Source organism: Pelodiscus sinensis, chromosome 1 (genome assembly GCF_049634645.1).
Source record: "Pelodiscus sinensis isolate JC-2024 chromosome 1, ASM4963464v1, whole genome shotgun sequence".
In the NCBI taxonomy this organism is placed as follows: domain Eukaryota; kingdom Metazoa; phylum Chordata; order Testudines; family Trionychidae; genus Pelodiscus; species Pelodiscus sinensis.
Window position 1 is genome coordinate 110,971,227 of NC_134711.1, and position 14,095 is coordinate 110,985,321.

A 14,095-nucleotide genomic window follows, 5' to 3' on the forward strand; every position below is an offset into this window, starting at 1 on the left:
GGCAAAATGGAAGTTATCTGGGGAGAACTGTGGCTAAACAAGATCAGCTATGTAGGCAAGGTTGCACCATATAAGGACTTGAGGGGAGTCTGCATGTCAGATCCAATTGCATCTCTGTGGCTTAAATTAGTGGAACAACATGACCCTGGTGGGCTAACAATTATAAGTTGAGTAGAAGAAATTAGCTCTAGGGATAGGTGATGGACACTTGTTATATATTGGGGAGGAAGGGAATGTAGAGGCTAGCAATCAGCACAGAGGACAGCAGGAGAATTTACAGTATTTAGAACTTAAATGTTACTTTCTAGTGACACTCACTTCATGTCTCTTTGTCTAGATGGATCATCATTAAATACGACACTATAAGCTGAGTGAAACCAGAATAAAAATGACTAAATACAAACTTGTTCTGTTAAGACATGGAGAAGGAGCCTGGAACAAAGAGAACCGCTTTTGCAGCTGGGTGGATCAAAAGCTGAGCAACGATGGGATAAAGGAAGCTCAGAGATGTGGGAAACACCTCAAAACACTAGGTTTTCAGTTTGACCTTGTGTTCACATCAATTCTAAGTCGTTCTATTCAGACTGCTTGGCTGGTGTTAGAAGAGATGGGGCAAGAATGGGTTCCCACCCAAAGTTCGTGGCGACTAAACGAACGGCACTATGGTGCACTGATAGGTCTCAACAGAGCAGAAATGGCTCTGAACCATGGCGAAGAGCAAGTGAAAATATGGAGGAGAAGCTATGATGTTGCTCCACCTCCCATAACTGAATCTCATCCTTACTACAAAGAAATCTATAATGATCGCAGATATAAATGCTGTGATGTGTCGCAGGACAAACTCCCGAAGTCTGAAAGCTTAAAAGAAGTGCTGGAGAGACTTCTTCCCTATTGGAATGAAAAGATAGCACCAGAACTGAAAAGTGGCAAAATGATTCTCATATCTGCTCATGGAAACAGCACTAGGGCGCTGCTCAAGCATCTGGAAGGTAAAGCTCTTGTTCATAGTCTTTCTGGTTTAGTAAACTTTTTAAACAGAAAAAGTTATCTTGTACGCTGATCCCATGCTTTCTTTTGCTTTTTTGCATTCAATACATAAGCTTTTTTCCCCACCATAGTTGGAACAGTACACCAATGACAAGAAAAACTTGATCCATAAGACATTATTTTATGGAAATAGAAGAGCTTTAATATCTTTGGTGTCCAAGGACAATAAGTTGGTCTCCTGGGGGGAGGGGGGAAAGGGGAAGAGAGAGAGAGAAATCCATTCAGCTGCAGTGGTGCTAATATACACCATTTGGCCCCCTTCACTGGTCCCTATTTCACTGCAATGATTCATTCATTCAATTTCATTCCATGCTATGCCAAGTAGATGCTTGTTAAAATATTTATCATTCTAGACATACTTTCATTTCCCAGTGAGCAGATAGCAAACCTATGCACACAAACTGGACTGATTCCTCTGTGGGCTGAGAAAGTATGAGTTTAGAACAAGCCGGTGTCAGTTTTTAGGTTAGGCCTTCTTATGCACCTATGGGTCCAAATTTAGTGCAATTCACCTTCCAGTTCTTCAGTTACAAATGTAGGTCCTGTCTACAGTGTGACTTTTTTAACCACAGTTTTGTAACGTGGTGGCTGTACAGTCGCTTCAGCAAGATGAAAGTAGATACAAGACAGCTGATTCTTCTATTTGTGCATCTGCACCTATTGAACTGTCTAACATAGTTTTCTTTCTGGCACAGTCTAGGTGGGTATTGTTCTCTACACGTTTTGCAGAGAGAGATGCCTAGAGTGGTATCAAGAGAGCAGGCAGTAGAGATGTAAAATCCCATTTTAATTAGTTAACTAGTTAAACATAAAACAGAGGCATAGAAGCTGCTTTTTCCTGGCTAGACTGAGGTGTCCCTCCCCTCTCCACAGGAGTTGAGAGGTTGCTCTAGCCCTTGCCAGTTAACGATAACTGGTAGCATCACCCATTAACGGTAATACTTAACTGGTTAACCATTCACATATCTAGCAGGCAGTGTATTCTGGAATGTCCTATATCAGAGCTGTGAAGATTGCTGAACCCTTTATGCTCAGAGGCTGTGTCTACACTACACCCCTTTTCCGGAAAAGGGATGCAGACTAGACACTTTAGAATAGGCAAATCCGCGGGGGATTTAAATATCCCCCGCGGCATTTGCATTAACATGGCTGCCGCTTTTTCCGGCTTGGGGATAAGCCGGAGAAAAGCGCCAGTCTAGACGTGATTCTCCGGAAAAGGGTTTATTTTCCGGAGAATCACGTCTAGACTGGCGCTTTTCTCCAGCTTATCCCCAAGCCAGAAAAAAGCGGCAGCCATGTTAATGCAAATGCCGTGGGGGATATTTAAATCCCCCGCGGATTTGCCTATTCCAAAGTGTCTAATCTGCATCCCTTTTCCTGAAAAGGGGTGCAGTGTAGACACAGCCAGATGGTATGGATGTCTTGTGCACTGACTGTTGCGTGTTTTCCTGTATGTGCCAGCCTTGCCCATCTACCATTGTCTGAGCACAGTTGCTGCATAACTTTTAACCAGTGTTGGCAGACACAAACCATATTTAGAGTCAGCATGTCAGTAACTGGCTACAAACTGTAGGGCAAGTGTCTCTTCTGTACTGAGATCCACTTTATGCAAGTGTGGGAGGCAAGATGGAGATGGTTACAGGTGCCAGTTCTGAAACTGTAGCTGGCCAATCCTACTAAACAAGAGTAGCCTAGGGACCACTTGAAGCCTACATCAGCTGTGTATGGTTCTCTAGGCCACCATACATACAACAATAGAGAATTAAGACAGCTGAGTAGAGTTGCATCCCAGTGGACCCCCTCCCCCATCTCCTGCCTCCCATTCACTGATCCCACCCTGACATACCACATCCTTTTTAGATCTAATACTGTTCTGGTTGAAGTTAGTTATAGCCATGGAGGATTTCTCCTTCAATGTGCTTATCCTTTCTAGAAAGGCATGGAACCCTGTGCTCCTGCTGGCTGGAGTCTCTTCTCAATAGATCTTGATAATGTTGTTCCTTAAGTCACAGGTGATTAATTTGTGAGACCCAACACTTTTGAATGGTCAGGTCACTGACGTTTTGAGTGGGCAACTTAGGATCTCTTGGGCCTGTCTTTCATCTCTCCTCTTCCCTGCTCTTTCTCCCCCTCTCTCCCCCCAAGTTTCTGAACTTCTGCAGTTCCCATTAACTCAGCTGGAGTTGTGGGTTCTTGGCTTGTCAGAAAATCAGGTGCTCAATGTCTGAACCTGGGTATTAAAAAATGCATGGCTGCCTTTTTCAGTGCTCTGGTTCTATTAATTGCTTTAGCTTTTGAGACTGCAGCTGAGGTAGACCTTGATTTAAGCCAAGAGGCTTTGAGCAGAAGTACTACCAGACTTTTCCTTTCCTGATTTAAGACAGGTAAAATAACTACATAGTAATAATTTCAGAGAGAAATTTCCTAAAAAGGTTTCAACTGACTCCTTTTAAAAATCTTAAACACAGCTGCTTCTACAACAAGGCTAAATAGTTCCTTTGGCATGAACGTTGCCCTCCATTATTGCTAATTAAAACAAAGCTTGAAGGCTTATGCTTGCTAACATCATTTAAAAAAAAGTTCTGGAGCGGCAGACTATTCTGACTGACAAGGCTTTATTTGTGTATTTGTTCAGTGTGGTGAATGGGTGCAGGATGTGTCGAAATGCCTGAAAGATCTGTCATGATTTCCATGGAAGATTGTGGGCTTATTTTTCCTCTTAAAAGCCAAGCAATTCTGCTGAAAATAATTATTTAACACAGTTTGGTACAGGCACACAGATGCATATACACATTAGAGCTGAAACAAACACCCATGAAGAGAAATGATCCATGTTAAGTGGCACATAATCCCTTGGAAAGGGAATGACTTTTTCTCCCAAACCACAGTTGAAAAGCTCTCCTTTCCAAAGCATCAACTCTTCCAAAACATTTCAGGACCAGTTTTTCATCCTGATTGTTGTTTTTCTGAAGTAGATGAATTTCACAAAGGATGAATCTAGCTCTGTGGTTTGTGTGATCCTGTCCCTTAACCAAAGTGTTGTATGAAATGAGCCTCCTTCTTAGGAGCATGTGTCCTGTTCCGTTGATACGTGGATGTTTTCGATGAGCATTGGGAAATCTCCTCTAAGTAGTTCTAAAGGCAAAGTGCAGGTAGGTATCTAGATCTCCATTGATGGACACTCATGACTTACTGACAAACTTCTATTTACACCTCTGAAAATCTTTCCCTTTTAAGTGCCCTTTTCCGCCTTGTTGTTGTCTTTCCCCCCCGGTGACTTCTTGTCTTCATTGATTGAAGCCTCTTGGCAATGCCCTGGCTGCCTGTGACTGTGTACATAGAAGCAAATGAAAAGGACATGACCTGCTCACATGTGTCTAGTGACAGGCCATAGATGGTGCGGCTAAGCACCACAGCACTCTGATGTTAAGGGCAGGATTCTCTTTACCACTTAAGGGTGAAGCTAAGGTGCATGCAGGACAGCCTCTTGAATATTTCTGCAAAGAAGCCTGCTGCATTTTGCCTGATAACTAATGCTTCAGACTTTGAGACTCTTCCATAAGAGCCCCACCATGGAAACGCTGCCAGGTGTTACACTACTACTGTGAGGAGCCTTACAGTATAATTACAAGGGGACTGCAGCTCCCAGGCTGTTAGCTGGGCTTCTGGCCGGCCTGCTAAAAAAACTTACTGATAAGGGTCGGGGGTGGGAGGGAAATGTGTGTAGTCTATAGCATTACCCTAAAGTTCTGTTAATCGACTGTACTATTACAATTCTAGGACACATGCTGTATCCTGTTGGCAGGCGTGATCCACTTCAAAGAGAGCTGGGTTGCCCGCTGTCTCACGTTGGGTCCGGAAAGCCATGCTCTTGAGGTGGTCTGTCTCCCATCAGAGGACAGCGATTTACCAGTGTCTGAAGCCATGCTCCTCAATTGGCAGGCTGTGAGCAGAACACCTCCCTTCACATTTTCTTCTGTGCTCAGGACATGTTGCTGATGGGGCAGAAATGTACATGTGGGAAGGGCATCTGTGCGGGGAATGGTCTGGGGGCGAGCCTTGGCCTACGCTGGGTCTGTACAGCAAAGAAGCAGCCATGGCTGGCCTGTACCAGCCAACTCAGGCTTGCATGGCTCTGGGACTGTTTCACTGCTTTGCAGACTTCCAAGTTCAGGTGGGAGCCTTGGGCTCTAGTACAGCGCAGGGTGAGAGGGTCCCAGAACTTGGACTTTAGCCAGAGCCCAGAAGTCTACGCAGCAGTGAAATGGCCTTTCTGTCTGAGCCTCATGAGTCTGAATCTGCTGGCATGGACTAAAGGTGACTTTGTGGGTGTGTGGTGTTTTTTTTTTTAACCCTTTGCTGTGTAGATGAACCCATAGGCACCAATTACTACTTCTGGAGAAGGCTTACTGGGGAATGTGACCAGTATGGGGACAGATGAACCAATTACCCATCAGCTGAGTGTTATAAAAGACACAGGAAGGAGGTGGAGGGAAGGGACTGAGTTTGGTGAGCTCAGTTTGTGCTGAGATCCCAAGGGAGCAGATCAGTATTTCCAGGTATGTGGAAAAGGGCAAGAAACTACTGAAAATAGTCTTCTGCACAAGACTGTATTAGGGTTGGTGGTGAGGAAAATGAAGTGGAGGGGCTATGCTTTGGAAAGTCTGGAGGGTTTCTGGGCACCAGAGGCTAAGGATCCAATGTGCCAACACAGGTGTGATAAGTCTCATGGAGTTATCTTGCTGGCATCTCTTCCTTTTTGTTCCTAAGCTCCTGGGCTTGGCAATATTGCCAAATGCTAGCTGTGAATTGCCGTCACTGCTCTGGACTGCTTTCTCACTAGCTTGTAATTAATGGAATTTGAGACTGTAAAGTTTTCTCCTGCAGGCCAAACTTTAAACAGAGGTAGAATATAGCTTCCTCAAACAGGATTTGACCAACAAGTTGTCTTAACATACCACCGTGTGCTAGTATTATGATGAGTTCTCCAGGTCTATGGTCCATTCCAGCACAGAGACAGGTTACTACTTTTTTTGTAAAGATTTGGAGGGAAGAATTTTTAGGGGGGGGAGGGAAGAGGCATGAGACCTATTGCTTGCTACATTCATGTAAATACAGACTGCATTTTACCTCCTCTGTTTCACTAACCCAGTCTGTGTACCATAAAGATTAGTAGCCAGACTCTGCTGTTATGCCTATGCACATGCAGACTTTTTAATTGAATTATCTCTGTGTAATCGAGGGAATAATAACCTGAGGCCTTAGTTAACAATCTAAACATCCTTGGCTAAATTCTGCTCTTGCCCTTAATGAGGTTGCAACTGCGTGCAAGCTTTTGGGAAATTTCACTAGTGTGCAAAGGGCTGTATGTTCTGTCTTGAAGTAGGGATGTAAAACTCAAACCAGTCTAAATGTGTAATCCGGTGAAATTCAATTGGTTAAATGCTCAGTGGGCATTCAGGCCCTCTGAACTCCCAGCAGTGGCTGGGAATTTTCCTGATAAACTGTATAGATGAGCCCTAATGAACTGATAGGCTAATGCTACTCTGTTAACCTTACCAGTTAAACTCCCAGCCAGCAGCAAGAGCCTGTGGAGCATGTAACCAATTTGAATTGGTTACACCCCTCATCTGAAGAATCTTATCCCTAAGGTACTATTTAGGTAAAGGGACTACTTAATTGGGGCAGATATTTGGTGTTGCTTCCCTGTGTGGGTGTTGTGGTTTTTGTTTTTTGTGGGTTGGTTTTTTTGGTCTTTTTTTTTTTTTTTTTTTTTTTTTTTTTTTTTTGCTGTGACTATGGAGCTGGAAGGAAGGGACATGCTTAAGAGCAATAAGACAATGACCTCATAGGGGTTTTGAAATGCATAGGTTTCTTGTTAAAAGTAGATGCGATATGTTGGACTGTATCTTGACTGAGTCACTTTTAATGGCCAGAGCAATGGGATGCCCATGTAAAGTGTTTTCTGAAGCATAAATATTTCAGACCTGTAATTTGTAGGGGCTATCCACTAATAATTTAGTGAAACTCCAACTCTAGTCACAACTTCAGCTTATCCAGCCAGTTCTGTATCCTTGTTCTCTGGGACATCGGAGGGTTCCTTCTGCAAATCAGGCAACCTTGTGCTGTCAGTGATATAAACATTTTGGAATAGAGACTGGAATATGGCTCAGTGTGGCCTGAAGGATGACATTGATTATAAGAGAGTAAATCTTATAGGCAAAGAAACCTCAGACACTAGTGTACTCCTTTGTTTTCAGTGGATCACATTTGGTAGCATAAATAAATGTCTGGAAACTAGCTTGGATACAACATATTAATTGCTCCCAAGTGCCTTACCTGCTCCTGACACAGGTGCTGAAATGCTGCCCTTGCTGAGGTGGATTGTGTTTAACAGCACCCAGAAATATCTTTCAACACTGTGGGACTGGATGTAGAGAATAAAGTGTGCCCTTCAAACTGCACACTGCCTACCTAAAATCCCTCCTGCAATTATCCAGGTTGGACTCTCTCCAAGGCACAGGTGCTGTGCAAGTGATCATGAGTAGGCAAAACTTTAGTCTTAAGGCTTCTGAAAGACCACATCCCCATTGACGCTTGGTATTGACTTGGAGGAATGAATCCCGCCTACTGAATCATAAGTACTACTCCCCGCAGCACCTAGGTGGCTTTCAACTACTGACCTTATCTCACCCTGCTCAGATTGTGAGAGGGTGGGATCTCGGGTTGGACTGGTATGAATGCAGAAGTTCAGTAAAAGGTCACTTAGCTTGTGTTACTGTGTGAAGTAACTGGATAGCCGCTTTAGCTGACACTTAGGCTAGTCAGAGTGGCATGTTTCCAGTATCTTGACTTATGTTCAATGTCTTACCTGTCTGGCTAAAAGGAAATGCTTTTCTTGGTATTCTCAGTGCAGTTTTCAGCATGCACATGAAATGGGGACACAACAATTTCTTTTCTTCACATTTCACCTTTTGGCTGTGGTCTTGTCAGCTGGCAGCATAATCTAAACAGTCTACAGCATAGCGTGAGAAATGCCCAGACATAGTTTGTCGGCAAATCTTTGTCATTCAGGGCTTGAATGTTCCACCCTCCCTCCCCCCGACTTATCTTACACTGACAGAAGCACTTGTGTGCACGTGAGTGAGCGTCTCCTACTGACTTCTACTGCCCATGCCACAAAAAAACCCACCTCAGACGGGCACTCCTGACAGCACAGGAGTCACCAAACATGCCGTAGCAGTACTGCTATGTACAGTCATGGCTTTAGGTGGGAGATTTATGGGGAAGAAATTCAGATGTTACATTGTGTGCTGTGGTGACACTTTTTTTTTTTTTTTTTTTTTCTTTTTGATCAGTACATAATTCATGCTCCAGCATGGTGTTGGTAGGCACTCTAGTTACAGTGACTGTTTCTTTTACCAAAAAAAAAAAAAGTCCTGAGCACTTGCATGCAGTGGCGTTGGCGTTTACCTAACCCACCTTGTCTCTGAGTCCTTAGGGGGATTTTAGATTCCACGTTCTTTTTGAAGAGTGTTAAAAAATAAATATCCTTCCTAAATTCCAGTTCGGGGAAATATGTGCTGCCTTTGGGGAAAATACGTGCTGCCTATCTAAATTCCCCTTCATAATTTCATCTGGTGCTGTGTGATTTCTAAATAGGTTCAGTGTTTGCATTTTAGAGGAGGGACACAGCCGCTCCTTTCTTGTAAAAGGCCAAATTTGCTGTGGCTATAAAGTCAGTTGAGCTGTGCATGTTTTATAATCAGGAAATCAAATTGACCCCTCCTGTAAAGTGCTTAAGGATTCTTTAGGATGAATGCCACGTAAATATTTTTCTAGGTAAGTTGCCTCTCAGATGCAGAACCTTGAATAACATGCCCGTCTCCCACAGCATTTTATTTAAATGAAGATTACAGCAGCTCAGTTTCTGCATGGGAATTCTTAAAGCTTATTGACTTGAGGGTGTGCTCTTTGAACATAATTGTCTCTTTTTAGTGTTTGTGGAGCTGTTGCTTAGAACTCTTTTGTTCTCAGGCTGCATACTGGCTGGTATTGACTTTGATCAGTTATAGCGGGGGTAGGCAAAAAAACCCACCCCAGCCTTTAGGTCAGATCTGGCCTACCATGATCCTCTGGGCTCTGCTAATGTCTCATAGCCCAATGGGGTTTTCAAGCAGGCTCCCTGCTGCGGTGCGCCCATGTGCTGCTCAAAGTGACTAGCTGCTGGGGCCAGCACGTGTCTGTGTGGCTCACCTATGGCGGTGAGGACGGAGGAGAAGGGGCAGTGCCTCCGCAAGCTGCCTGCATCTGCAAACACAGCCCAGGCAGCTCCAGTTGGCAGCCAATGAACGCTGCGAAGTTTGTACTGAGGCAAGAGCTGCAAGCCGAGACTCACTGCCCTCCTCTCAAGGGGCAGGCACACTGTGAATAGAGACATGCTAGCCCCAGCAGCCAGCCACTTTCAGTGGCATATGGAGGCACTGCTAGCTGGCAGCTGGCTAGGGTAAGCACCTCCAAGCCAGAGCCTGCACCTGGCATCCCTTCCTGCACCAAAATGCCCTATCCCAGGTCACAACCCAAACCTTCTGCACTCTTCCTGCACCCTTACCCGTGGTGTCAACTCTCTGACCTTGCACCCCCCTCTCATCCCTCCCCCAGATCAGAATCCACTCCTGCACTCAAACACCCTCCCTCACTTCGTCCTGTACCCCATCCCCCTAACCATAGTTCCTTTCTGCACCAACTTCCATCCCACACCCTTCATCCCCTCCATTAATATAGAAAAGTGTGGCCCTTGACCGCTTTCCAAGTTCTTGGTGTGCCCCACCCAATGAAGTTGTTGCTCATCCCTGAGTATTATAGGATAGCGAGTAAAGCTGTGAGAGACTTGAGTATATCAAGGCAAAATTTTATAAAATGAATTTGATTCATGAGATTTGGGAACTTTGTTTAGCTATTTTTTGTATTAAAAGAGCATGCAGTTATGGAGTTCTGTAAGTATCCTGTAAGGAATAATCTCCCATCCTGTTCCCATGGGCAAAGGAATTTTTTTTCTCTTCTGAAAGAAGGTCTCAAAGAATGGAGACCTTTACATGAAGTTATACTCTTGGTTGCTTTAAAAAAAAAAGTTTAAGTTGATGGTAACTAGGGATGTGACTGGTTTACTGTTAAGTATCACCCATTAAGAGAGATGCTTACCTGTTCTGGTTAACCAGTGGGGCTGGAGCAGCTCCCCATGGGTAGGGGGCTGTTCTACCCTAGCCAGAACAGCTCCTGTCCACAGTAAGCCCTGGCTACCTGCAGGCAGGGGCTGTTCTGGCCAGACTGGAGCAGCCTCCCTGTCCGCCCCCTTCACTTTCCAAAAGTCTATCCGGTTACGTGCCTAGTAACGCTGCTGCTATGAATGTCTTGATTTGTTTTTATATGGTCATTATTCCCTTCCACCTAACAGTCCGTGTGTGTGTATGTACCCTTCTTGTTCTGTGAGAGCTGTCTGTTTTCTTAGCTGCTCACCTGTACTTTGCCTCTTTCTAGCCTTTGTCCATTTGGCATGTTGATCTCATAGACTTTAAGGTCAGAAGGGACCATTATGATCATCTAGTCTGACCCCCTGCACAGTGCAGGCCACAAAATCTCACCCACCCCTCCCAGAATAATCCTCTCACCTATATCTCAGATATTGAAGCCTTCAAATACTTTGAAGACCCCAAGATGCAGAGAATCCTCCAGCTGTGATATGTGCCCCATGCTACAGAGGAAGGCGAAAAACCTCCAAGGCCTCAGCCAATCTACCCTGGAGGAAAATTCCTTCCCGACCCCAAGTATGGCGATCAGCTAAATCCTGAGCATGCGGGCAAGACTCATCAGCCAGACACCCAGAAAGTTCTCTATAGTAACTCCTATCATCCCTCCATTGACCTATTCCCACTGATAATGAATGGTCAATTAGTTACCAAGATCCTGTTATCTCATCAAACCATCCCCTTCATAAACCCATCTAGTTTAATCTTGAAACCAGATAGATCTTTTGCCCCCACTACTTCCCTTGGAAGGCCGTTCCAGAACCTCACTCCTCTAATGGTTAGAAACCTTCGTCTAATCTCAAGTCTAAACTTCCTACTAGCCAGCTTGTATCCATTTGTTCTTGTGTCCACATTGATACTAAGCTTAAATAATTCCTCTTCCTCCCTGGTATTTATCCCTCGGAGGGTATGTCTACACTACAAAGTTAATTCGAACTAATGGACGTTAGTTCGAATTAACTTTGATAGGCGCTACACTAGCGCTCCGCTAGTTCGAACTTAATTCGAACTAGCGGAGCGCTTAGTTCGAACTAGGTAATCCTCATTCCACGAGGATTAAGCCTAGTTCGAACTAGCTAGTTCGAATTAAGGGGTGTGTAGCCCCTTAATTCAAACTAGTGGGAGGCTAGCCCTCCCCAGGTTTCCCTGGTGGCCACTCTGGCCAACACCAGGGAAACTCTATTGCCCCCCTCCCGGCCCCGGACCCCTTAAAGGGGCACGGGCTGGCTACGGTGCCCGTGCCAGCCTGCCAGCATCCAGCTAGCAGACCCTGCACCTGGCACAGCTCGATCCAGCCACCCAATGCCCCCCGGCCTGGCGGCTCCCAGGAGCTTGCCTGGGACCGCAAGAGGCGGGCACTCGCCTGGTCTAGTGTGGACATCGTGGACCTCGTCCACGACCTCCGCACTAGGCACAGGAAAGGACAGGCAGGAGAGCTGCCAGCCTGGCCACCCAGGAACAGGTGCGCATGAAAATCAAGGTGGTCCACTGAGACCCCCGACCCTGAGCCCTGAGCTTACAATGGCCGTCCTGGGTCAGACCAAAAGTCCATCTAGCCCAGTAGCCTGTCTGCCGACAGCGGCCAACACTAGGGACCCTGGAGGGGAGGGACCGAAGACAGTGACTAAGCCATTTGTCTCGTGCCATCCCTCTCCAGCCTTCCACAAACTTTGGGCAGGGACACCATTTCTACCCCCTGGCTAATACCACTCCATGGACCCAACCTCCATGACTTGATCTCACTTCTCTTTAAACTCTGTTCTAGTTGTAGCCTTCACAGCCTCCTGCAGCAAGGAGTTCCACAGGTTGATTCTTTGCTTTGTGAAGAACAACTTTCTGTTACTAGTTTGAAGCCTGCTACACATTCCTTTCCTTTGGTGTCCTCTAGTCCTTCTATTATGGGAACTAATGAAGAACTTCTCTTGATGCACCCTCTCCACCCCACTCATGCTTTTATAGCCTTCTATCCTATCCCCCCTCAGTCTCCTCTTTTCTAAACTGAAAAGTCCCAGTCTCTTTAGCCTCTCTTCATATGGGACCTGTTCCAAACCTCTGATCATTTTAGTTGCTCTCCCCTCTCCCACCCTCTGTCTTCCCCTCTCCCACCTCCTTTTCCCAGTCTCCCCGAGTTTTGTTCAATAAAGAGAGATTCTATCTTTGACCACACGTTTTCTTTATTTTGTACATCAGGAAGGGGGGCTAGGGAAGGGTAAGTGGATGGAGGTGAGGGAGGAATGGGGTACGAGCCCCCGATGGGGAGGACTGGGCTGGCTCTGCGGGCTTCTGAGGGTGGAAGCTCTCCTGCAGCCCCCCAATTGCCCCCTCTACCCAGATGGCAGCCTGCGGCAAGTGCAGCTGGTCTGATGGCCGAGTGCTGTGATGTGCCCAGTGTGGGCACTCAGGGCACTCCAAGCCAGGACTGCTTTGCAAGCGGGGCACCCCTGAGAACTGTCTGTCTGGGGTGGGGGTTGGGTCCCTTTAAGCACAGCCCTCGGCTAGCCTGAGGCAGCAGCTCCACGCTCTAAGTCCTCATCTGATGCCCTGCCGGCACTGCTTCCGGCCATCCTTAACCCCGGTTTAGGGTCCACTTAATGTGGACATGCTAGTTCGAATTAGCAAAACACTAATTCGAACTAGTTTTTTAGTCTGGATCGTTAGTTCGAATTAGCTTAGTTCGAATTAACTAATTCGAATTAGCGCTGTAGTGTAGACATACCCTAATATATTTAAAAAGTGCAATCATGTCCCCCCTCAGCCTTCTTTTGGTTAAGGTAAACAAGCCAAGCTCCTTGAGTCTCCTTTCATAAGACAGATTTCCATTCCTTGGATCATCCTAGTGGCCCTTCTTTGTACCTGTTCCAGTTTGAATTCATCCTTGTTAAACATGGGAGACCAGAACTGCACACAGTATTCCAAATGAGGTCTCACCAATGCCTTGTATAATGGCACCAACACCTCCTTATCCCTACTGGAAATACCTCGCCTAATACATCCCAAGATCGTATTAGCCTTTTTCACGGCCATGTCACAATGGCGGCTCATAGTCATTTTATAATCAACCAGGACTCCGAGGTCCTTCTCCTCCTCCATTACTTCCAACTGATGTGTCCCCAGCTTATAACTAAAATTCTTGTTATTAATCCCTATAAAATTCTTGTTATTAATCCCTAAATGCATAACCTTACACTTCTCATTATTAAATTTCATCCTATTGCTATCACTCCAATTTACAAGATCATCCAGATCTTCCTGTATGATATCCCGATCCTTTTCTGAATTGGCAATAGCTCCCAACTTTGTGTCATCCACAAATTTTATTAGGACACTTCCACTTTTGGTGCCAAGATCAGCAATAAAAAGATTAAATAAAATTGGCCCCAAAACTGATCCCTGAGGAACTCCGCTAGTAACCTTCCTCCAACCCGACAGTTCACCTTTCAGTATGACCCGCTGTAGTCTCCCCCTTAACCAGTTGCTTATCCACCTCTCAACTTTCATATTAATCCCTATCTTTTCCAATTTAACCAATAATTCCCCATGTGGTACTGTATCAAATGCCTTACTAAAGTCGAGGTAGATTAGATCCACTGCATTTCCTTTATCTAAAAAATCTGTTATTTTCTCAAAGGAGATCAGGTTGGTTTGGCATGATCTACCTTTTGTAAAACCATGTTGTAATTTGTCCCAATTGCCATTAGCCTCAATGTCTCTAACTACTTTCTCCTTCAAAATTTTTCCAGGAT

At 45.3% G+C, this 14,095-nt stretch overlaps 1 protein-coding gene across 4 annotated transcripts in view; it reads left to right on the forward strand.

Moving 5' to 3' along the window:
- The window catches only part of BPGM (bisphosphoglycerate mutase), a 37,590-nt gene that overhangs the window by 14,596 nt on the left and 8,899 nt on the right, over positions 1 to 14,095 (forward strand). For all 4 annotated transcript variants that reach the window (XM_075897277.1, XM_075897287.1, XM_075897270.1 and 1 more), the window contains one exon: positions 338 to 989. In XM_075897277.1, coding sequence (XP_075753392.1) covers positions 389 to 989 — 601 coding nt within the window. In that variant the 5' untranslated portion in view covers positions 338 to 388. The remainder of the gene's footprint in view (positions 1 to 337; positions 990 to 14,095) is intronic.